This window comes from Somniosus microcephalus, chromosome 27 (assembly GCF_052327205.1).
Source record: "Somniosus microcephalus isolate GS21.2 chromosome 27, FLI_Smic_1.0, whole genome shotgun sequence".
Lineage (NCBI taxonomy): Eukaryota > Metazoa > Chordata > Chondrichthyes > Squaliformes > Somniosidae > Somniosus > Somniosus microcephalus.
Window position 1 is genome coordinate 3,821,710 of NC_141013.1, and position 21,610 is coordinate 3,843,319.

At 51.3% G+C, this 21,610-nt stretch overlaps 1 protein-coding gene across 1 annotated transcript in view; it reads left to right on the forward strand.

Annotated features, from left to right (window-relative positions):
• The window catches only part of rasgrf1 (Ras protein specific guanine nucleotide releasing factor 1), a 129,677-nt gene extending 114,475 nt beyond the window's left edge, over positions 1 to 15,202 (forward strand). The window contains exons 24-28 of the mRNA XM_085968376.1: positions 5,152 to 5,349; positions 5,463 to 5,542; positions 6,764 to 6,881; positions 8,914 to 8,982; positions 12,700 to 15,202. Coding sequence (XP_085824502.1) covers positions 5,152 to 5,349; positions 5,463 to 5,542; positions 6,764 to 6,881; positions 8,914 to 8,982; positions 12,700 to 12,792 — 558 coding nt within the window. The 3' untranslated portion in view covers positions 12,793 to 15,202. The remainder of the gene's footprint in view (positions 1 to 5,151; positions 5,350 to 5,462; positions 5,543 to 6,763; positions 6,882 to 8,913; positions 8,983 to 12,699) is intronic.
• The last annotated feature ends 6,408 nt before the right edge of the window (positions 15,203 to 21,610 follow it).

The following is a 21,610-nucleotide window of genomic DNA, read 5'->3' on the forward strand; positions in this document are numbered from 1 at the left end:
GATTCTGGAGTCGGGGATTCTGGAGTCGGGGATTTTGGAGTCGGGGATTCTGGAGTCGGGGATTCTGGGGTCGAGGATTCTGGAGTCGGGGATTCTGGAGTCGGGGATTCTGGAGTCGGGGATTCTGGAGTCGGGGATTCTGGGGTCGGGGATTCTGGAGTCGGGGATTCTGGAGTCGGGGATTCTGGAGTCGGGGATTCTGGAGTCGGGATTCTGGGGTCGAGGATTCTGGAGTCGGGGATTCTGGAGTCGGGGATTCTGGAGTCGGGGATTCTGGAGTCGGGGATTCTGGAGTCGGGGATTCTGGGGTCGGGGATTCTGGAGTCGGGGATTCTGGAGTCGGGGATTCTGGGGTCGGGGATTCTGGAGTCGGGGATTCTGGAGTCGGGGATTCTGGAGTCGGGGATTCTGGAGTCGGGGATTCTGGAGTCGGGATTCTGGAGTCGGGGATTCTAGGGTCGGGGATTCTGGGGTCGGGGATTCTGGAGTCGGGGATTCTGGAGTCGGGGATTCTGGGGTCAGGGATTCTGGAGTCGGGGATTCTGAAGTCGGGGATTCTGGAGTCGGGGATTCTGGAGTCGGGGATTCTGGGGTCGGGGATTCTGGGGTCGGGGATTCTGGAGTCGGGGATTCTGGAGTCGGGGATTCTGGAGTCGGGGATTCTGGAGTCGGGATTCTGGAGTCGGGGATTCTGAAGTCGGGGATTCTGGAGTCGGGGATTCTGGGGTCGGGGATTCTGGAGTCGGGGAGTCGGGGATTCTGGGGTCGGGGATTCTGGAGTCGGGGATTCTGGGGTCGGGGATTCTGGAGTCGGGGATTCTGGAGTCGGGGATTCTGGGGTCGGGGATTCTGGAGTCGGGGATTCTGGGGTCGGGGATTCTGGAGTCGGGGATTCTGGAGTCGGGGATTCTGGGGTCGGGGATTCTGGAGTCGGGGATTCTGGGGTCGGGGATTCTGGGGTCGGGGATTCTGGAGTCGGGGATTCTGGAGTCGGGGATTCTGGAGTCGGGGATTCTGGGGTCGGGGATTCTGGAGTCGGGGATTCTGGAGTCGGGGATTCTGGGGTCGGGGATTCTGGGGTCGGGGATTCTGGAGTCGGGGATTCTGGGGTCGGGGATTCTGGGGTCGGGGATTCTGGAGTCGGGGATTCTGGAGTCGGGGATTCTGGAGTCGGGGATTCTGGGGTCGGGGATTCTGGAGTCGGGGATTCTGGAGTCGGGGATTCTGGAGTCGGGGATTCTGGAGTCGGGATTCTGGAGTCGGGGATTCTGGAGTCGGGGATTCTGGAGTCGGGGATTCTGGAGTCGGGGATTCTGGAGTCGGGGATTCTGGAGTCGGGGATTCTGGAGTCGGGGATCCTGGAGTCGGGGATCCTGGAGTCGGGGATTCTGGAGTCGGGATTCTGGAGTCGGGGATTCTGGAGTCGGGGATTCTGGAGTCGGGGATTCTGGAGTCGGGGATTCTGGAGTCGGGGATTCTGGAGTCGGGGATTCTAGGGTCGGGGATTCTGGAGTCGGGGATTCTGGAGTCGGGGATTCTGGAGTCGGGGATTCTGGAGTCGGGGATTCTGGGGTCGGGGATTCTGGGGTCGGGGATTCTGGGGTCGGGGATTCTGGAGTCGGGGATTCTGGAGTCGGGGATTCTGGGGTCGGGGATTCTGGAGTCGGGGATTCTGGAGTCGGGGATTCTGGAGTCGGGGATTCTGGGGTCGGGGATTCTGGGGTCGGGGATTCTGGGGTCGGGGATTCTGGAGTCGGGGATTCTGGAGTCGGGGAGTCGGGGATTCTGGAGTCGGGGATTCTGGGGTCGGGGATTCTGGAGTCGGGGATTCTGGAGTCGGGGATTCTGGAGTCGGGGATTCTGGAGTCGGGGATTCTGGAGTCGGGATTCTGGAGTCGGGATTCTGGAGTCGGGGATTCTGGAGTCGGGGATTCTGGAGTCAGGGATTCTAGGGTCGGGGATTCTGGAGTCGGGGATTCTGGAGTCGGGGATTCTGGAGTCGGGATTCTGGAGTCGGGGATTCTGGAGTCAGGGATTCTGGAGTCGGGGATTCTGGGGTCGGGGATTCTGGGGTCAGGGATTCTGGAGTCGGGGATTCTGGGGTCGGGGATTCTGGAGTCGGGGATTCTGGAGTCGGGGATTCTGGAGTCGGGGATTCTGGAGTCGGGGATTCTAGGGTCAGGGATTCTGGAGTCGGGGATTCTGGGGTCGGGGATTCTGGAGTCGGGGATTCTGGAGTCGGGGATTCTGGAGTCGGGGATTCTGGAGTCGGGGATTCTGGAGTCGGGGATTCTAGGGTCGGGGATTCTGGGGTCGGGGATTCTGGGGTCGGGGATTCTGGAGTCGGGGATTCTGGAGTCGGGGATTCTGGAGTCGGGGATTCTGGAGTCGGGGATTCTGGAGTCGGGGATTCTAGGGTCGGGGATTCTGGAGTCGGGGATTCTGGAGTCGGGGATTCTGGAGTCGGGGATTCTGGAGTCGGGGATTCTAGGGTCGGGGATTCTGGGGTCGGGGATTCTGGGGTCGGGGATTCTGGAGTCGGGGATTCTGGAGTCGGGGATTCTGGAGTCGGGGATTCTGGAGTCGGGGGTTCTGGAGTCGGGGATTCTAGGGTCGGGGATTCTGGAGTCGGGGATTCTGGAGTCGGGGATTCTGGAGTCGGGGATTCTGGGGTCGGGGATTCTGGGGTCGGGGATTCTGGAGTCGGGGATTCTGGAGTCGGGGATTCTGGAGTCGGGGATTCTGGGGTCGGGGATTCTGGAGTCGGGGATTCTGGAGTCGGGGATTCTGGAGTCGGGGATTCTGGAGTCGGGGATTCTGGGGTCGGGGATTCTGGGGTCGGGGATTCTGGGGTCGGGGATTCTGGAGTCGGGGATTCTGGAGTCGGGGATTCTGGAGTCGGGGATTCTGGAGTCGGGGATTCTGGGGTCGGGGATTCTGGGGTCGGGGATTCTGGGGTCGGGGATTCTGGGGTCGGGGATTCTGGGGTCGGGGATTCTGGAGTCGGGGATTCTGGAGTCGGGGATTCTGGAGTCGGGGATTCTGGGGTCGGGGATTCTGGGGTCGGGGATTCTGGAGTCGGGGATTCTGGAGTCGGGGATTCTGGAGTCGGGGATTCTGGGGTCGGGGATTCTGGGGTCGGGGATTCTAGGGTCGGGGATTCTGGGGTCGGGGATTCTGGAATCGGGGATTCTGGGGTCGGGGATTCTGGAGTCGGGGATTCTGGGGTCGGGGATTCTGGGGTCGGGGATTCTAGGGTCGGGGATTCTGGAGTCGGGGATTCTGGGGTCGGGGATTCTGGGGTCGGGGATTCTAGGGTCGGGGATTCTGGAGTCGGGGATTCTGGGGTCGGGGATTCTGGAGTCGGGGATTCTGGAGTCGGGGATTCTGGAGTCGGGGATTCTAGGGTCGGGGATTCTGGAGTCGGGATTCTGGAGTCGGGGATTCTGGAGTCGGGGATTCTGGAGTCGGGGATTCTGGAGTCGGGGATTCTGGGGTCGGGGATTCTGGAGTCGGGGATTCTGGGGTCGGGGATTCTGGAGTCGGGGATTCTGGGGTCGGGGATTCTGGAGTCGGGGATTCTAGGGTCGGGGATTCTGGAGTCGGGATTCTGGAGTCGGGGATTCTGGAGTCGGGGATTCTGGAGTCGGGGATTCTGGAGTCGGGGATTCTGGGGTCGGGGATTCTGGAGTCGGGGATTCTGGGGTCGGGGATTCTGGAGTCGGGGATTCTGGGGTCGGGGATTCTGGAGTCGGGGATTCTGGGGTCGGGGATTCTGGAGTCGGGGATTCTGGGGTCGGGGATTCTGGAGTCGGGGATTCCGGGGTCGGGGATTCCGGGGTCGGGGATTCCGGGGTCGGGGATTCTAGGGTCGGGGATTCTGGGGTCGGGGATTCTGGAGTCGGGGATTCTGGGGTCGGGGATTCTGGAGTCGGGGATTCTGGAGTCGGGGATTCTGGGGTCGGGGATTCTGGAGTCGGGGATTCTGGGGTCGGGGATTCTGGAGTCGGGGATTCTGGAGTCGGGGATTCTGGGGTCGGGGATTCTGGGGTCGGGGATTCTGGAGTCGGGGATTCTGGAGTCGGGGATTCTGGAGTCGGGGATTCTGGAGTCGGGGATTCTGGGGTCGGGGATTCTGGGGTCGGGGATTCTGGAGTCGGGGATTCTGGGGTCGGGGATTCTGGGGTCGGGGATTCTGGAGTCGGGGATTCTGGGGTCGGGGATTCTGGGGTCGGGGATTCTGGGGTCGGGGATTCTGGGGTCGGGGATTCTGGGGTCGGGGATTCTGGAGTCGGGGATTCTGGGGTCGGGGATTCTGGGGTCGGGGATTTACTCCGGCTCCTCCTGGCTCCACAGGAAGAGTCTGAAGGGTTCCGCCAACCTGTCCATTCCAATTCCCACCCCCCAGGATTGGATGGCCTCCTACTTTCAGTACCCTACATCCAGCAGTGAGTTCTGCTGCTCAACCTGCTTTCCTCTGTTTCACAGTCTTCCCCCTTCTGAGCAATCCATGAGGTTTTGGAATTCCCACTGTTTTCCATTGGAATGCTCAGCCACTTGAGCTGGGGTTGGGATAATGTCCTACGTCATAGAATCATACAATCTTACAGCACAGAAGGAGGCCATTCTGCCCATCGTGCCTGTGCCGGCTCTTTGAAAGAGCTCTCCAATTAGTCCCACTCCCCCTGCTCTTTCCCCAGAGAGCTGCAAATTTTTCCTTTTCAAATATTTATCCAATTCCCTTTTGAAAGTCACTATTGAATCTGCTCCCACCGCCCTTTCAGGCAGCGCATTCCAGATCACAACAACTTGCTGCGTAAAAACATTCTCCTCTGGTTCTTTTGTCAATCTGTTTCCTCTGGTTACCGACCCTTCCGTCACTAGAAACAGTTTCTCCTTATTTACTCTATCAAAACCATTCCTGATTTTGAACACCTCTATTAAATTGCCCCTTAACCTTCTCTGCTCTAAAGAGAACAACCCCAGCTTCTCCAGTCTCTCCACATAACTGATGTCCCTCATCCTTGGTACCATTCTGGTCAATCTCCTCTGCATCCTCTCCAAGGCCTCGACATCTTTCCTAAAGTCTGGTGCTCACAATTGGACACAACACTCCGATGAAACCATTACGTTTTTTGCCGTCCCTCTCAGATCAGTAACTTAATAGCTTCGGAGATTTTGAAGAGTGACGACGTGAACATCAGAACGGGAGCCATCGAGAAATGGGTGGCGGTGGCGGACATCTGCAAGTGTCTACACAACTACAATGCCGTGCTGGTGATAACCTCGGCGTTGAACCGAAGCGCCATCTTCCGGCTGAAGAAGACGTGGCTGAAAGTATCGAAGCAGGTGGGCCTGGCGGGCGGCCATTATTGGGGTACTTTAGCCTTGCAATTAAACCCCCCCCAGGTGGAGTTGGTCCACACCCAGATCATTTTCTCTTTCTCTCTCTTTTGTTTCAGACCAAGGCTTTAATCGACAAGCTGCAAAAACTAGTGTCTTCTGAAGGACGATTCAAAAACCTCCGAGAGGCTTTGAAAAAGTACGTTTCAATTTCCCCAAACAGATCCTGCCTAGAATCATGGGGTAGAGATCTGTCCTGGGAGCTATCTCTTGGGCTGCCCGTTGGACACCACACCCGATATTGCAGGCAATGGGATTGCATATTGGGCGGGCAGTATAATGGCCGACTGATTCAGTACCGCCCAAGACCAATTTCTAACCCACAGAATCTTGGGGAACGGGACCGAGCAGTAACAGTGAGCGACAGGGCCGGCATTGATCACAGCTTCTGCCATGTTTTGTTCTGGCACTGGGCTTTGCCTCATGCCCAACAATCACTGCCAAAGTCAGACCTGCTGTATGCCCACGCTTCTGACCCCCTCTGCGCCTCGGGTTCGGTTTGACCGCGCTGGGGCACATCTCCAGAATAGGCCACCTGTCTGACCCTTTCACAAGGTTGGTTCGGATGAAGAAGACCCTTTAGCCCATTCAACCTCATCCATAGACTCATAACCTCACAGCACAGAAGGAGGCCATTCGGCCCATCGTGCTTGTGCCGGCTCTTTGAAAGAGCTCTCAAATTAATCCTGCTCCCCCTGCCCTTTTCCTGCAGCCCTGCAAATTTTTTCCCTTCAAGTATTTATCCAATTCCCTTTTGAAAGTTACTATTGAATCTGCTCCCACCGCCCTTTCAGGCAGCGCATTCCAGATCACAACAATTCGCTGCGTAAAAAAATTCTCCTCATCTCCCCCGGGTTCTTTTGCCAATCACCTTAAATCTGTGTCCTCTGGTTACCGACCCTCCCGCCAGTGGAAACAGTTTCTCCCTATTTACTCTATCAAAACCCTTCATGATTTTGAACACCTCTATCAAATCTCCCCTTAACCTTCTCTGCTGTAAGGAGAACAAACCCAGCTTCTCCAGTCAATCCACATAACTGAAGTCCCTCATCCCTGGAACCATTCTGGTGAATCTCCTGTGCACCCTCTCTATGGCCTTGACATCCTTCCTAAAGTGTTGTTGATATACTTCTATCGTTTGAGTATCAGTCCAAGATGCCTGCTCACATACGGGTGGAGGTGTTGTGCACTGCCCCTCACTTTGGTGTAAGAGTTCCCAACCCATTTCTTCCCCACCAGCTCTGGTGAGACATCAGCAGACACAGGATGCACACTCCCGGCCCTGGTCTCCATCTTTCACAACTGGGAGTTATAAGGTTTAATGTCTAACAAATAACGTCTCTCTTTGTGTTGCCTGAAGTTGTGACCCTCCGTGTGTTCCTTATTTGGGGATGTACCTAACGGACCTGGCATTCATTGAGGAGGGAACGCCAAATTATACTGAAGATGGATTAGTCAACTTCTCCAAGATGAGAATGGTAGGTCCGTAGAGATTGGATTGGACCCTCTTCTCTTTGTTTAACCACTTTTCCTCCTCTGCCACACACTATTCCCCGACAGAGAGTTTGAGGTGTGTCTTTCTGCACCGTGGAGTGGTGGGACCTAGTCTGATCCATGATACAGAGTCCAGGGCAGGGCCACATGCCCAAAAACACAACACAACACCTGTTCCTAGACTTCCCCAAACCTGTGTTTTTCAAGAGACAGCGGGCATGAAATTTAACTCAGGCGATGATGCAAAACGGGTGTATCGCATCTTCCGCCAGTTATACCCTCCTCTCCTGAAGACACAGACAGAGGAACAGGAGGAGGCCATTCAGCCCCTCGAGCCTGTTCCGCCATTCAATGAGATCATGGCTGATCTGTGACCTAACTCCATATACCCGGCTTTGCCCCATATCCCTTAATATCTTTGGTTAACTAAAATCTGTCAATCTCCTGATTTAAAATTAACAATTGGCCCAGCATCAATTGCTGTTTGCGGAAGAGAGTTCCAAACTTCTACCACCCTTTGTGTGTAGAAGTGTTTCCTAACTTCACTCCTGAAGGGTCTGGCTCGAATTTTAGATCCCGGTAGACACTAATTACCCTCCGGTACCTCACCCCATTCTTCACGTGTGATACAGGACAGAGTGTGGCAGAGACTATTTGACCACAGAGGGCACCGCACCAAAGCCTCCTCCTGTCCTCAGCCGATGCCCACATTCACTTCCCTCAGTGGTCCCTGGATAGTGATCTTGATCGGGATATTCCCCTTCCCTAGCCTGGCTAATAGTAGCATCCCTGATGCCCCTCCACTGCTGCTGAGATTAACTGTGTCTATCAAACTGTACCTAAATATTCAAAACACTGGAAATACTCAGCAGGTAGATGCTGCCTGACCTGCTGAGTATTTCCAGCGTTTTCTGTTTTTATTTCAGATTTCCAGCATCCGCAGTATTTTGCTTTTGTACCTAAATATTGATGGACTTCAATTTAATTCCTTTTATATTGATTATTAAGAGCTGCAGATGCAGGATATCTATGAAAATTTGTGTTTAATCCTGTGGTATTTTAACCTGTACGTTGCCCGCCTTTATCGGACCTGGGAACTTTTGTATCTGGCGAACTCCCGCCCTGAGCACTAAGTATTGGACTGTATGACAATGTTACACGTGGACCAGTAACTCTATACAATGGGAATCAAAGAGGAAGAGCTTTCACGTCATTCTATTGGAATTCTGTACCGGGGAGAAAATGAACTGTTGCATTTGGTTCAGTTGAATTATACAGAATGGGAGTGAATCGGGGTACAGAATGGGAGTGAATCGGGGTACAGAATGGGTGTGAATCGGGGTACAGAATGGGAGTGAATTGGGGTACAGAATGGGAGTGAATCGGGGTACAGAATGGGAGTGAATCGGGGTACAGAATGGGTGTGAATTGGGGTACAGAATGGGAGTGAATTGGGGTACAGAATGGGAGTGAATCGGGGTACAGAATGGGAGTGAATCAGGGTACAGAATGGGAGTGAATCGGGGTACAGAATGGGAGTGAATTGGGGTACAGAATGGGAGTGAATCGGGGTACAGAATGGGAGTGAATCGGGGTACAGAATGGGAGTTTTCGAAGTTACGCAGAGATTTCAAAGGGCTGGGAACATCATTAGAAGCTGAGGAACCGCCAAACACACAAAACCTGGGGAAGTCAGTACTCGAGACTGAGAGCAGTTGACTTTTAAACAGAACGTCATCGAGTACCAGGAGCACAAACAAATGGGCAGATTCTTAAATCAGCGGGGCAGTAGAGACTTGGCGATAGACAATGAGGACACTTCTTCTAACTATCGGGTAAACTATCAGGCGACAGAATGGCCCAGTCTTACATGCCCATGTTATTCTATACAAGTACTCGGAATAGACTTGCATTTATGTGTTTATTCAGCTGTGTCTGTGTTTGACAAGTGGCCCGAAGGCTCTGTCAACTCAATAGATTGCTGTGCCTGTTTTCACCCTCCCTTTACTTTAACAGATATCTCACATAATCCGAGAAATCAGACAGTTCCAGCAGACCGCCTACAAGATCGAACAACAAACCAAGGTCGGTCCATCTTGAGCTTTGCGTAAATTAAAAGCTTTTGCAGTATCTTTCCCTGAGTGGACAGTATGGAATCTGATTCCGATGGCGTTGTTTGAGGGAGGAATGTTCACCAGGACTCCCTGCTCCAGGCTCGAATAGTGCCGTGGGATCCTTAACATCTGTCTGAGCAGGCAGACAGGATCTCGGTTTAACTTCTTCTTCAAAGGATGGTACCTCTGACAGTGTGGCACTCCCTCAGTACGGGAGTAATAGCCTATTAGTACTCACTTTTTTTTTTTGCCCAATTTTTAGATTTTATTTTAAACTAATTTCCTTTCAAAATAATCTCCCATTTTTCAGGTCTGCCAGCCCTCACCACCTGCTGCTGACAAGGTGGGCACGTGGCCAGTGTGCCTTTTAATTTTTTTGGGGTGGTGCGTGGCCCCTTTAAGGGGCTGCGCGGCCCATTCAAAATACCATGTATGTGCGTTTTTCCCTATTTAAAAGCTGGCGAGCCGGCCACGCGGGAGCTGTAGAACGCTGCGCGGGAGTTGCAGATGCACAGCTTAAAGGGAACATTGCACGCAGCCTGTTCCCACAACTAAACCAACGCTTGCCCTCCGAGTCACACATCTACAAGATGCACCGCAGCAACTCGCCAAGGCTTCTTCAGCAGCACCTCCCAAACCCGCGACCTCTTCCATCTAGAAGGACAAGGGCAGCAGGCGCATGGGAACACCACCACCTCCAAGTTCCCCTCCAAGTCACACATCATCCTGACTTAGAAGTATATCGCTGTTCCTTCATCGTCGCTGGGTCAAAATCCTGGAACTTCCTCCCTAACAGCACTGTGGGAGCACCTTCACCACACGGACTGCAGCGGTTCAAGAATGCGGCTCACTCGAGGGCAACTAGGGATGGGTCCCCCGCCTTCCCACACTCCAGGGAAATAGCAAAGGCAGCCTTTGCCCCCTAACTGCCTGTTTCCCTATTCGGCCGCCCGTTTTTATACCTTATTTCGATGGGCTGGTGGATACCCGGGGGCAGAAATTCGGTACCGCCCCGTTTGGGGCGCAATTATCGGCCAAGCGCAAAGTTTAGCGCCTGGCACTAATTATCGCCTCCGACTGCAAACTTGGCTTCTATCGCCTCTGGAGGTGATCTGAGCGCTAAATCAGGCGCTACACACCTCTCTTAAGGCGCTAACGCCGAGGAGCGAGGCGCTACCTCAGAGCGCTGGCGAAGCTCATGTGATGTCAGTCAGCAATGGAACACAGACACACTGGCGCCGGCCAGTTCTTAAAGGGGAGGGTCGATCTTGCTCTCCATCCACATCCTGCTCATTGCAGCCTTGAATCTCGGCCTGGAGAGACCTGTACATTAAATCTGCTGGAAAGAACAATGGAGAGGCCCAGGGAAAGAGCTCAGAGTGCAGCCCCCATAGTCTCTACTAAATTGATGCAAGAAAGGTCAAATCAAAATGAACCTGCAAAGTGCTGTCAGTATCCAAAACTCCTTCACACAGCGTTGAATCTCTGTAGAAGTCTCTCTCTCTCTCTCAGAATGCGTGGTGCAAAAATGTCGCCGACAAAAAAAGGCAGGAAGCGGTCGCCTTTAAATAGCGCTCCCCCAGTCCCTTCCTGACTGCAAAACGCTCCCCTCAACCTGTAGTTGCTAGCGGCAGGGGGTAAGGCAGGGGTTGCCACTCAATATCCGGTCCGGGGCGCTACCGGGGCGTTGCACGCTCGACTGATGTCACGATCTCCAGGCGCAGGAGATCGTGGCGGTGGTGTTTAGTGCCGCTGCAAAATATTTGGTCAATTTCGCGAGCGGCACAAACATCGCGTGCCCGGGCACCAGTTGCTTTGCGCCCCATTAGCAATGGGAGGCGCAAAGCAACCAAATTTCTTCCCAGAGTGTCAATCATTTTTACCCATCCCATTTTCCAATTACAAGGGAGAGGGTATCACTGACAATCCCCCCTCCCATCTTGCTGACGTCAGGTTTTTTTTATTAGTTTATGGGATGTGAGCATCGCTGGCAAGGCCAGCATTTATTGCCCATCCCTAGTTGCCCCTGAGAAGGTGATGGTGAGACGCCTTCTTGAACCGCTGCAGTCCCTGTGGTGAAGGTGCACCCACAGTGCTGTTAGGGAGGGAGTTCCAGGATTTTGACCCAGCGACGATGAAGGATCGGCGATATATTTCTAAGTCAGGATGGTGTGTGACTTGGAGGGGAACTTGGAGGTGGTGGTGTTCCCATGCGCCTGCTGCCCTTGTCCTTCTAGGTGGAAGAGGTCGCGGGTTTGGGAGGTGCTGTCGAAGAAGCCTTGGCGAGTTGCTGCAGTGCATCTTGTAGATGGTACACACTGCAGCCACGGTGCGTCGGTGGTGGAGGGAGTGAATGTTTAAGGTGGTGAATGGGATGCCAATCAAGCGGGCTGCTTTGTCCTGGATGGTGTCAAGCTTCTTGAGTGTTGTTGGAGCTGCACTCATCCAGGCAAGTGGAGAGTATTCCATCACACTCCTTACTTGTGCCTTGTAGATGGTGGAAAGGCTTTGGGGAGTCAGGAGGTGAGACACTCACCGCAGAATACCCAGCCTCTGACCTGCTCTTGTTACCACAGTATTTATGCGGCTGGTCCAGTTAAGTTTCTGGTTAATGGTGACCCCCAGCGTGTTGATAGTGGGGGATTCGGCGATGGTAATGCCATTGAATGCCAAGGGGAGGTGGTTAGACTCTCGCTTGTTGGAGATAGTCATTATCTGGCACTTCTGTGGCACGAATGTTACTTGCCACTTATCAGCCCAAGCCTGAACGTCATCCAGGTCTTGCTGCATGCGGGCATGGACTGCTTCATTATCTGTGGAGTTGCGAATGGCGCTGAACACTGTGCAGTCATCAGCGAACATCCCCTTTTCTGACCTTATGTTGGTGGGAAGGTCATTGATGAAGCAGCTGAAGATGGCTGGGCCTAGGACACTGCCCTGAGGAACTCCTGCAGCGATGTCCTGGGGCTGTGATGATTGACCTTCAACCACCACAACCATCTTCCTTTGTGCTAGGTATGACTCCAGCCAGTGGAGCGTTTTCCCCCTGATCCCCATTGACTTCAGTTTTACTAGGGCTCCTTGATGCCAGACTCGGTCAAATGCTGCCTTGATGTCAAAGGCAGTCACTCTCACCTCACCTCTGGAATTCAGTTATTTCCCTATCTCTGTTCTAAATGGCTTGTTGTGTTTCTAAAGACCTCTTGCTTATCCTACCAGCTCCATGCTGTCCTCCATATCAGTTGCGATATGGCTGCTGGGAGGCCTGCCCTTGTGATGATCTGAGTCCTCTGTGCTTAGCTGATGTGAGCGGAATTCTCTCTGGGTCATCTGCTGAGTTGCCAAACCTACTTTTTGCAGCATCGTGATTCCTTTTATAACTCGCAATTTCTTTTGGGTTTAAAGATTTCTTACAGCCTGCTGCCCTTGTCCTTCTAGGTGGAAGAGGTCGCGGGTTTGGGAGGTGCTGTCGGAGAAGCCTTGGCGAGTTGCTGCAGTGCATCTCCTTATGTGGCTTGGTGTTAAATTTTGTTTGATAATTGCTCCTGTGAAGCGCCTTGGGAAGTTTTACTCCGTTAAAGGCACTATATAAATACAAGTTGTTATTGTTGTTGTACTCTTGCCAACTGATCCGACCAACTACACTCCATCCATTTCTGACAGGAACTTCTTGTTTTGCTTCAATCAGGTGGCACGGTATTTACTGGTCCAGCCAAACGTCCTGGATGAAGAAAGTCTTTATGAAGCGTCGCTGAGGATAGAACCAAAGCTTCCGACCTGAATCCCAAGCATCCCCTGCATCAGAAGCCTTGCATAAATGATGATATCACTGTTCTCCTTCAACGTGCTGTGCATGGGGCCATCGCTGAAGAGTGGACACCGAAAACCCAAGGAGCACAGCCTCCATCCACCTGCTCCGGGGCGGCATTTGACAATAAATAGCTGCTGTACTTTTATTGTAGAGCAAATCTTTTTCAAAAAAAAAACCAGTGCAGCATTTGTAGGTTTTGTGGTAACAACTGAGCCATTTTATCAATCTTCAAAAAACCTAAAAAAAAGTTCTTTAAAAATAACTAGGAATGGATGGCAAAATGGGCCAGAACATTGTCCTTTCACCTCTATGACCTGGTTTCCAATCCAGCCCAGAGAGCTGGGATGAAAGCCTCTTCTCTCCGGTCAAGGATTGGGTGATGTAGATGGTCAGCAGACTCCTTTCACCACTGGGACCTGAGTTCATGTCTCAGAGCGATGGCGTGAATGTCTCATCTCTCTGGTGCGGGAGGTTAGCGCACTGTCCTTTCATCCCTGGGACCTGCTTCCAATCCAGCCCAGATCAATGGGATGAAGACCCCCTTCTCGCTGATGAAGGGTTGTGTGATGTAGTCATCCACACACAGTCCTTTTACCACTGGGCTTGAGGTTGAGTCCCCGGTCGGTGATATGAGAGCTTCCTCCCGCTGATGGAGGGCAGCCTAGTGTGATTGGTCAGTACACCATCCTTTCCCCACGAGGACCACAGCTCAGATCCCAGATTGATCAGATGAAGATTTCCTCTCTCTCTGGGCAGTGAGTGGTTAGCTCGCTAACCTTCCATCTCTGGGTTCAAATTAAGCTCGCACTGATGGGTCGAATGTCTCCTTTCTGTGGTAAAGGCTAGACTAGCACCTTTGGGACCTTGGTTTGAATCCCGCCCATGCTGACACTTTCTTTGGTTGTTAAGGGTCTGAAGAGAAATGACTCTGAGCAGTCTTAGTCCAGTTTTGGCAGGCAGAAGCCTACAGCACAAAAGCCCTCTTGATGTGGCACCAATTGCCAGTTAGCATCCATGGTTAGTGTGGGAGCTGGACATGTTACACTGATGCAGTAGGAGATCCCTTCTGAGGTTAAGGTACATCGCTCAGGTGGTGTAAAGTGTCATTATCCTGCACCTAACCCAGGCTGTACCTAACTGCAGAACACTTAACACTGACACTTTCTCAGCTCTGTTAATCCTCATCTTAATGAGCACAAGAAAAGAAAAATAACCATTCCCCCTGACCCCTCAAAAATAGCTCCGTTAATTCTGGAATCAAAATTATGCTGAAGCTGAACTCCAGGCCAACGTTTCTTTGTCGGTCCCAAAGCTGCTCCAGGTTTGGCAGGAGCTGCTCTGAGGGGTACGCGAGGCCCTGCACTCACGATGAGATTCGCTGCGTTAACTCCGCGCAGGCTTTGGTTTCGCTTGTTGGAGACCCCGAGCAGAGATGGGAGCCACGAAGCTTCGGCTGGAGCTTTGCTCTACGTGTTCTTAACATTATTTTATGAGTAAAGACCTTTTTCACAAATCTGTTAACACTTTCTCGGAAGTTGTTTTTTTTCTTATAACAGTTCACTTATCGACCTGCTGGTAAATGTGATTCAGTCATTAGCCCACTCTGCAGGCAATCAGCGTAAGAGTTTGAGCATGATTATCTGCTAATATCATCCACAGCGCCCACAACTCTCCGACCAGGCCTAAGCGTCGATTTGGCGCGGTGCAATGTGGTGCAGCCACAGCAGCTTAATGGGCTTCAGTTTGCCTCTCCAGACCGACACCAATCCTCGGTGGGGGGAGTCCAGAACAAGGGGACAGAACCTTAAAATTAGAGCCAGGCCGTTCAGGGGTGATGTCAGGAAGCACTTCTTCACACAAAGGCTAGTGGAAATCTGGAACTCTCTCCCCCAAAAAGCTGTTGAGACTGGGGGTGAACTGAACATTCCAAAACTGAGATCGCTAGATTTCTTTGTTAGGCGAGGGTGTTAAGGGTTACGTCGAGTTACATTGAGACTACAGCACAGAAACAGGCCATTAAGCCCAACTGGCTTTTATGCGCATCGGAACAATTTATCACATTAAAGGCGCTATATAAATGCAAGTTGTTGTTGTTATGCTCCACACGAGCCTCCTCCCACCCCTCTTCATCTCACCCTATCAACATAACCTTCTGTTCCTGTCTCCCTCATGTGTTTATCCAGCTTCCCCTTAAATGAATCTATACTATTTGCCTCAACCACTCTCAGTGGCAGTGAGTTCCACCACTCTCTGGGTAAAGGAGTTTCTCCCGAATTCCCGATTGGATTTATTAGGGACTATCTTATATTTATAGCCCCTAGTTTTTGAATCCCTTACAAGTGGAAGCATCTTCTCTCACACCTACTCTATCGAACCCCCTCATCATTTTAAAGACCTCTATCAGGTCACCCCTCAACCTTCCCTTTTTTAGGGTTAAGGAACCAAATCAGGTGGATGGAGTTAAGGTACAGATCAGCCATGATCTAATTGAATGGCAGAACAGGCTCGTGGGGCTGAGTGGCCTCCTCCTGTTCCTGTGTTCCTATGTTCCTAACGCTGCTTAACTTAAAATGTTGTCAATTCCACCAAATTAAAAACTAATTGCAGTGGTAACAGGAAGCCATAGTTTAAAAAGAGGTCCCTCCTTGGTGCTTGTGTTTTACAGCCCTGATGAAGGAAGTTCGTTAACTCATTGACCTCTTATTATCTTTCTGGCTTTTCCCCACCAACTTCTTCTGTTAATTAAAGTGACAGTTCCGTCTCCTACATTGTTAAAATCTTCCAGCAAATTCCATGAGCAAGTTTCACGAGAATCACGAAAGAAATTTACGAACTGTGACCTCGGAAATTGAGAGCAGGATTTAAAATCATTTCTTGTTTTTTCAAGTGTTATAGCAACTATGGAAACAAGAATCGGTGATCACAGTCTGCTATCGGACAGCGTCAAAATCTACTTTCCAAATCACAGTCCAGGCTCGAGAGGCTGAAGGGTCTCCTCCTGTTCCTGTGTTATGGCCTCATTATGAATAGGACAACAATCAGGTCATGTTGGGTAGACTAGTTGATACAGCACAAGAGATGGGGAATCCTATTGGAACACCTCTACCACCTATAGCAGCATAGGGGCAACAGATCCATCAATGGCCCCTCTTATCATTTTGTAACCTCTTAACGTGTCTGCGTAGGGGCTGGGGAACTTGATCTGTTTGTATGACCTTTTGCCTTTGTGTAGCTAAAAGGCCTTGGACTCTTGCAGTGCCTTCAGTCCCCATGCTCCTGATCTTGGGACGTTCGGTGCGGAGGGGGACGGGCGGGCGGGCGGGCGGGCAGGTCGGAGGACCTTCTCGTGAGGCCTGCTCCTGGACCTGGCCAAGGTGACCATGCACAGGTCCAGTTTGGTCAAGGCCATGGGGGTGGTCGCTCTGGCTGTTTGCCTCTCTCCCGCAGCCGGTGGGCACCGCAGGGACTGGAGTGCGCAGTCAACGTGGGTGATAACATTCTTATTTAATTTAATAAGTTTCCTTTTTCTCTTTGTGTGATTTGGGTGTTTATTATCTGTGCCCCCCTTGAAAAGGGGACACCTTTGTTAGATTATTCTTATTTGGGTTGATGACACTGGGGCAAGCCAGTGCATTCTCCCAAATCCCTACAAACTATTGTTTTCCTCAACCTTTTTCACTTGCCAACATTTCCGCACCATTTCCTATTTATCCTGACCGTACTGCCCATTAAAAATAAATATTGCTTAGAATTTTTTCATATCATTAGAGTAACAACCAATTAGTGGATCTTGCCTAAACAGCGAAGGGCTGAGAAATTCCACCAGCAAAATCTGGAACGAGCTTTCTTTTTTGCCAGTAGACGTCAGTGCGCTAAATAATGCAGTGCGACTTGTGGAGAAGATTTGAATGCAAAGTATTGCTTTCCATCGCTGCCGTTAGAGTTCAGCGTCAATCCCCAGCTGCCAAAACACCGCAGAGTGTATTGCAACGCTCGATGGCTGTTTGTGCATTATTTGCTGATCTGAATTTTACCACCTATCCCAGCATCTCACTCAACCCCCGCGCGCTACAACAGGGGAGATGCAGTAAATCGAGCGCCGGGGGTACATTCCTGTACTTAATAATTCCCGGGTTAATAATGACAAATGGTGCAATAGCATTCGCTGTTCCCACAGATAGGTCCCTCGCTTCAACTCAACAGAACATCCCAAGAACCAGAATCTTCAGTTGTTATGGCAACAGGACTGCTCTGCCTTGGGTCTGGGCTTTGCGGATAACAGGCAGCCTGCAATGTTTTTAAGCTGAGTGGCACAGCAAACAGCATCCTTTATCACTGCGTGATCCACTTTAACTAGGTAGAATCCCTTTCACAGCTCCGTGTACTTATGCCCAGTGCAAATATCTCTCATAAAGGCATTTCCAAATTAATACATTTTTATAATATTAGAAGTGCAATGTCATGTAATATTGTCCACTTCATCATTAACTTTAACCCTTCTTCTCCCAAAATCTTCATCCACATCTCGAGGATTGTTTTCATTGGTATCCTTCTCCCAGGCTTCCCATTAATATAAACTCTGTATTCTGAGTGCAGTCCCCATCCAGCCATTGCCCCATCCACTCATTGCCCCATCCAGCCATTGCCCCATCCACTCATTGCCCCATCCAGCCATTGCCCCATCCAGTCATTATCCATCCAGTCATTGCCCCATCCAGTCATTGCCCCATCCAGTCATTGCCCCATCCAGCCATTGCCCCATCCAGTCATTGCCCCATCCAACCATTGCCCCATCCAGTCATTGCCCCATCCAGTCATTGCCCCATCCAACCATTGCCCCATCCAGTCATTGCCCCATCCAGTCCTTGCCCCATCCAGTCATTGCCCCATCCAACCATTGCCCCATCAAGTCATTGCCCCATCCAGTCATTGCCCCATCCAGTCATTGCCCCATCCAACCATTGCCCCATCCAGTCATTACCCATCCAGTCATTATCCATCCAGTCATTGCCCCATCCAACCATTGCCCCATCAAGTCATTGCCCCATCCAGTCATTGCCCCATCCAGTCATTGCCCCATCCAACCATTGCCCCATCCAGTCATTATCCATCCAGTCATTATCCATCCAGTCATTGCCCCATCCAGCTATTGCCCCATCCAGTCATTGCCCTATCCAGTCATTGCCCCATCCAGTCATTGCCCCATCCAGTCATTGCCCCATCCAGTCATTGCCCCATCCAGCCATTGTCCCATCCAGCCATTACCCCATCCAGCCATTGCCCCATCCAGCCATTGCCCCATCCAGCCATTGCCCCATCCAGCCATTGCCCCATCCAGTCATTGCCCCATCCAGTTACTGTCCCATCCAGTCATTGCCCCATCCGGTCATTGCCCCATCTGGCCATTGCCCCATTCGGCCATTGCCCCATCCAGTCATTGCCCCATCCAGTCATTGTCCCATCCGGTCATTGTCCCATTCGGCCATTGCCCCATCCGGCCATTGCCCCATTCGGCCATTGCCCCATCCAGTCATTGCCCCATCCAGTCATTGCCCCATCCAGTCATTGCCCCATCCAGTCATTGCCCCATCCAGTCATTGCTCCATCCAGCCATTACCCCATCCAGCCATTGCCCCATCCAGCCATTGCCCCATCCAGCCATTGCCCCATCCAGTCATTGCCCCATCCAGTCCTTGCCCCATTCAGCTATTGCCCCATCCAGTCATTGCCCCATCCAGTCATTGCCCCATCCGGTCATTGCCCCATTCGGCCATTGCCCCATCCAGTCATTGCCCCATCCAGCCATTGCCCCATCCAGTCATTGCCCCATCCAGTCATTGCCCCATTCGGCCATTGCCCCGTCCAGCCATTGCCCCATCCAGTCATTGCCCCATCCAGTCATTGCCCCATCCAACCATTGCCCCATCCAGTCATTGCCCCATCCAGTCATTGCCCCATCCAGTCATTGCCCACCTTTCTTGGTTTTTTATGCCCCAAAGCATCAACTTCAAGATTTTCATCCTGGTTTTTATATTGCCCCTTTACCTTATTGCACCCTGTTGGGGTTAACCTTCTCCTGCTGTTATCTCGCAGTCCTCGCCCATCACTTCTCTAGCTCCAGGTTGCTCCCCATCCTGCGCTCCCTCTGCCTCACTATCAGACGCCTACCTTTCAGCCACCTTGAGGTACAGATCACCCATGATCTAACTGATTGGCAGAACAGGCTCCAGGGGCTGAATGGCCTCCTCCTATTCCTAAGTAAGCGAAAGGCATGTACTGTTATTTGTTGGGTCCAAAATAGCACCAACTTGCATTGATGTATTGATCCTTGTGTAGAAGCAGGTGTCAGCACTGTGTAGAGGGGTAGAGGATGCCAAGCAGAAGAGGAGAAAGATTGGTGGGGACAATGTGAGGCAACGGAAAGCACAGGCGAGGACAGGTTTGTACGAGGCTTTGAAAAGAAGCAAAGGAAGGTGGAAAATACACAGTGGTGTTGGAAGAGAGTTCCAGAGTACAGCGGAAAGGATAGCGGACTGGAGGGAGCGGGTTTGAGCAGCAGTACACGAGACGGGAGCGTTACGGGGTTAGGCAGAGACGTACAACTAGAGACGGTCTCTCCAACAGGGCAGGGGTGGGTTTGTAAACATGGACAAGACTGGCTCAGAACATAAGAACATGAGAAATAGGAGCAGGAGTCGGCCATATGGCCCCTCGAGCCTGCTCCACCATTCAATGAGATCGTAGCTGATCTTCGACCTCAACTCCACTTTCCTGCACTAACCCCATATCCCTTGATGCCCCTAGAGTCCAAAAATCTATTGATCTCAGCCTTGAATATACTCAACGACTCAGCATCCACAGCCCTTTGGGGTAGAGAATTCCAAAGATTCACAACTCTCTGAGTGAAGAAATTCCTCCTCATCTCAGTCTTAAATGGCCGACCCCTTATCCTGAGACTGTGACCCCTGGTTCTAGACACACCAGCCAGGGGAAACAACCTCTCAGCATCTGCCCTGCCGATCCCCCTCTGAATCTTATATATTTCAATGAGATCACCTCTCATTCTTCTAAACTCCAGAGAGTATAGGCCCAATCGACTCAATCGCTCCTCATAGGACAACGCTTTCACCCCAGGAATCAATCCAGTGAACTTTGTTGCACCGCCTCTAAGGCAAATATATCCTTCCTTAGGTAAGGGTGGCTACCTTACTGAGCCTGGCACATTATCGCCTCTCAGATACCAGACCGGCGATGCCAGGTGAGGTGACACCAGAGAGTTGTGGGTTGCTGACTGTCACACTGCGATCACTGCAAGCAATGAAATAAAAGTTGAACATATGTATTAAATGCTAATAAAGGGCGGTATTTAGTGAAAATAAAAGCTAGAGTAGAGAAAATTGGGAGAAAATGGGAAACGTTTCTCCATCGTATGTAGTCTCGCTTAAATATTTTATACAGGAGTGTTAAACTTAGTGCAACTCATATGACTATATTAAAAATAGTATTAATTTTTGTATATCTGAATCATTGTAAAGTACCTAAGATTCAGTTACATTCAGGAGGCATAAAAGGACCCATTAAGAAAATGACAAGCCTTCAGCTCAACACGATACCTTGTGATGTAGTGGTGACACTTTAAGCCTGAATATCTCTAGTGATTTTTTTGAAGTCTACCCATTTTGTATCAATGCGCATTTCCTGATTACCTCTTGACAATAAATCTCTTTTATCTCAGGGTGATATACATGAGTGTGAGTGCTGTTCAGAGTTTGATTCATCACTGGCAGACAGACCTGTCCCGGGATTCTCCCAAATCGGCTCCATATATTCCTGCAATCCAATGTGTCAGTGGCTCAGTGGGCAGCGCTCTCAGCCTCTGAGTTAGATGGTTGTGGGTTCAAGTCCCCACTCCAGAGACTCGAGTGCAAAATCAAGGCTGACACTCCCAGTGCAGTGCTGAGGGAGTGCTGCACTGTCGGAGGTGTCGTAGAAACATAGAAACATAGAAGATAGGAGCAGGAGTAGGCCATTCGGCCCCTCGAGCCTGTTCCGCCATTCAATGAGATCATGGCTGATCATCCAAACTCAGTACCCTGTCCCTGCCTTCTCCCCATATCCCTTGTTCCCTTTAGCCTTAAGAAATATATCCAACTCCTTCTTGAATATATTTCATGAATTGGCCTCAACTGCCTTGTGTGGTAGAGAATTCCACAGGTTCACCACTCTCTGGGTGAAGAAATTCCTCCTCATCTCTGTCCTAAATGGCTTACTCCTTATCTTTAGACTGTGGTCCCTGGTTCTGGACTCCCCCGACCATCGGGAACATCCTTCCTGCATCTAGTCCTGTTAGAATTTTATAAGTTTCAATGAGATCCCCTCTCATTTTTCTAAACTCTAGCGAATATAAGCCCAATCGACCCAATCTCTCCTTATACGTCATTCCTGCCATCCCAGGTATCAGTCTGGTGAATCTTCGCTGCACTCCCTCCATGGCAAGAACTCCGGAGGAGTCCAGAAGTGTCTGTTAAAATCGGAATTTGTGGGCTGCAGGCAGCTTTTCATCAGGTAAATAACCTGGAACAGGTGAACTGCCCACCTGCCTAGCTTCTGCAGTGCAGGTAAGGGTTAATCTTGCCCACTATCTTGTGCTCATTATCAGTTTCAAGGTTATTTGCCTCTTTTAATGTTCCCACCTCTTATCTGACAATCCTCTTGCCAATCCTTTACCACCAGAAGGACGTTTCAGTGGCAGAAGGCACGTCCTTGACCTGTGTGTCCAGCATTATTC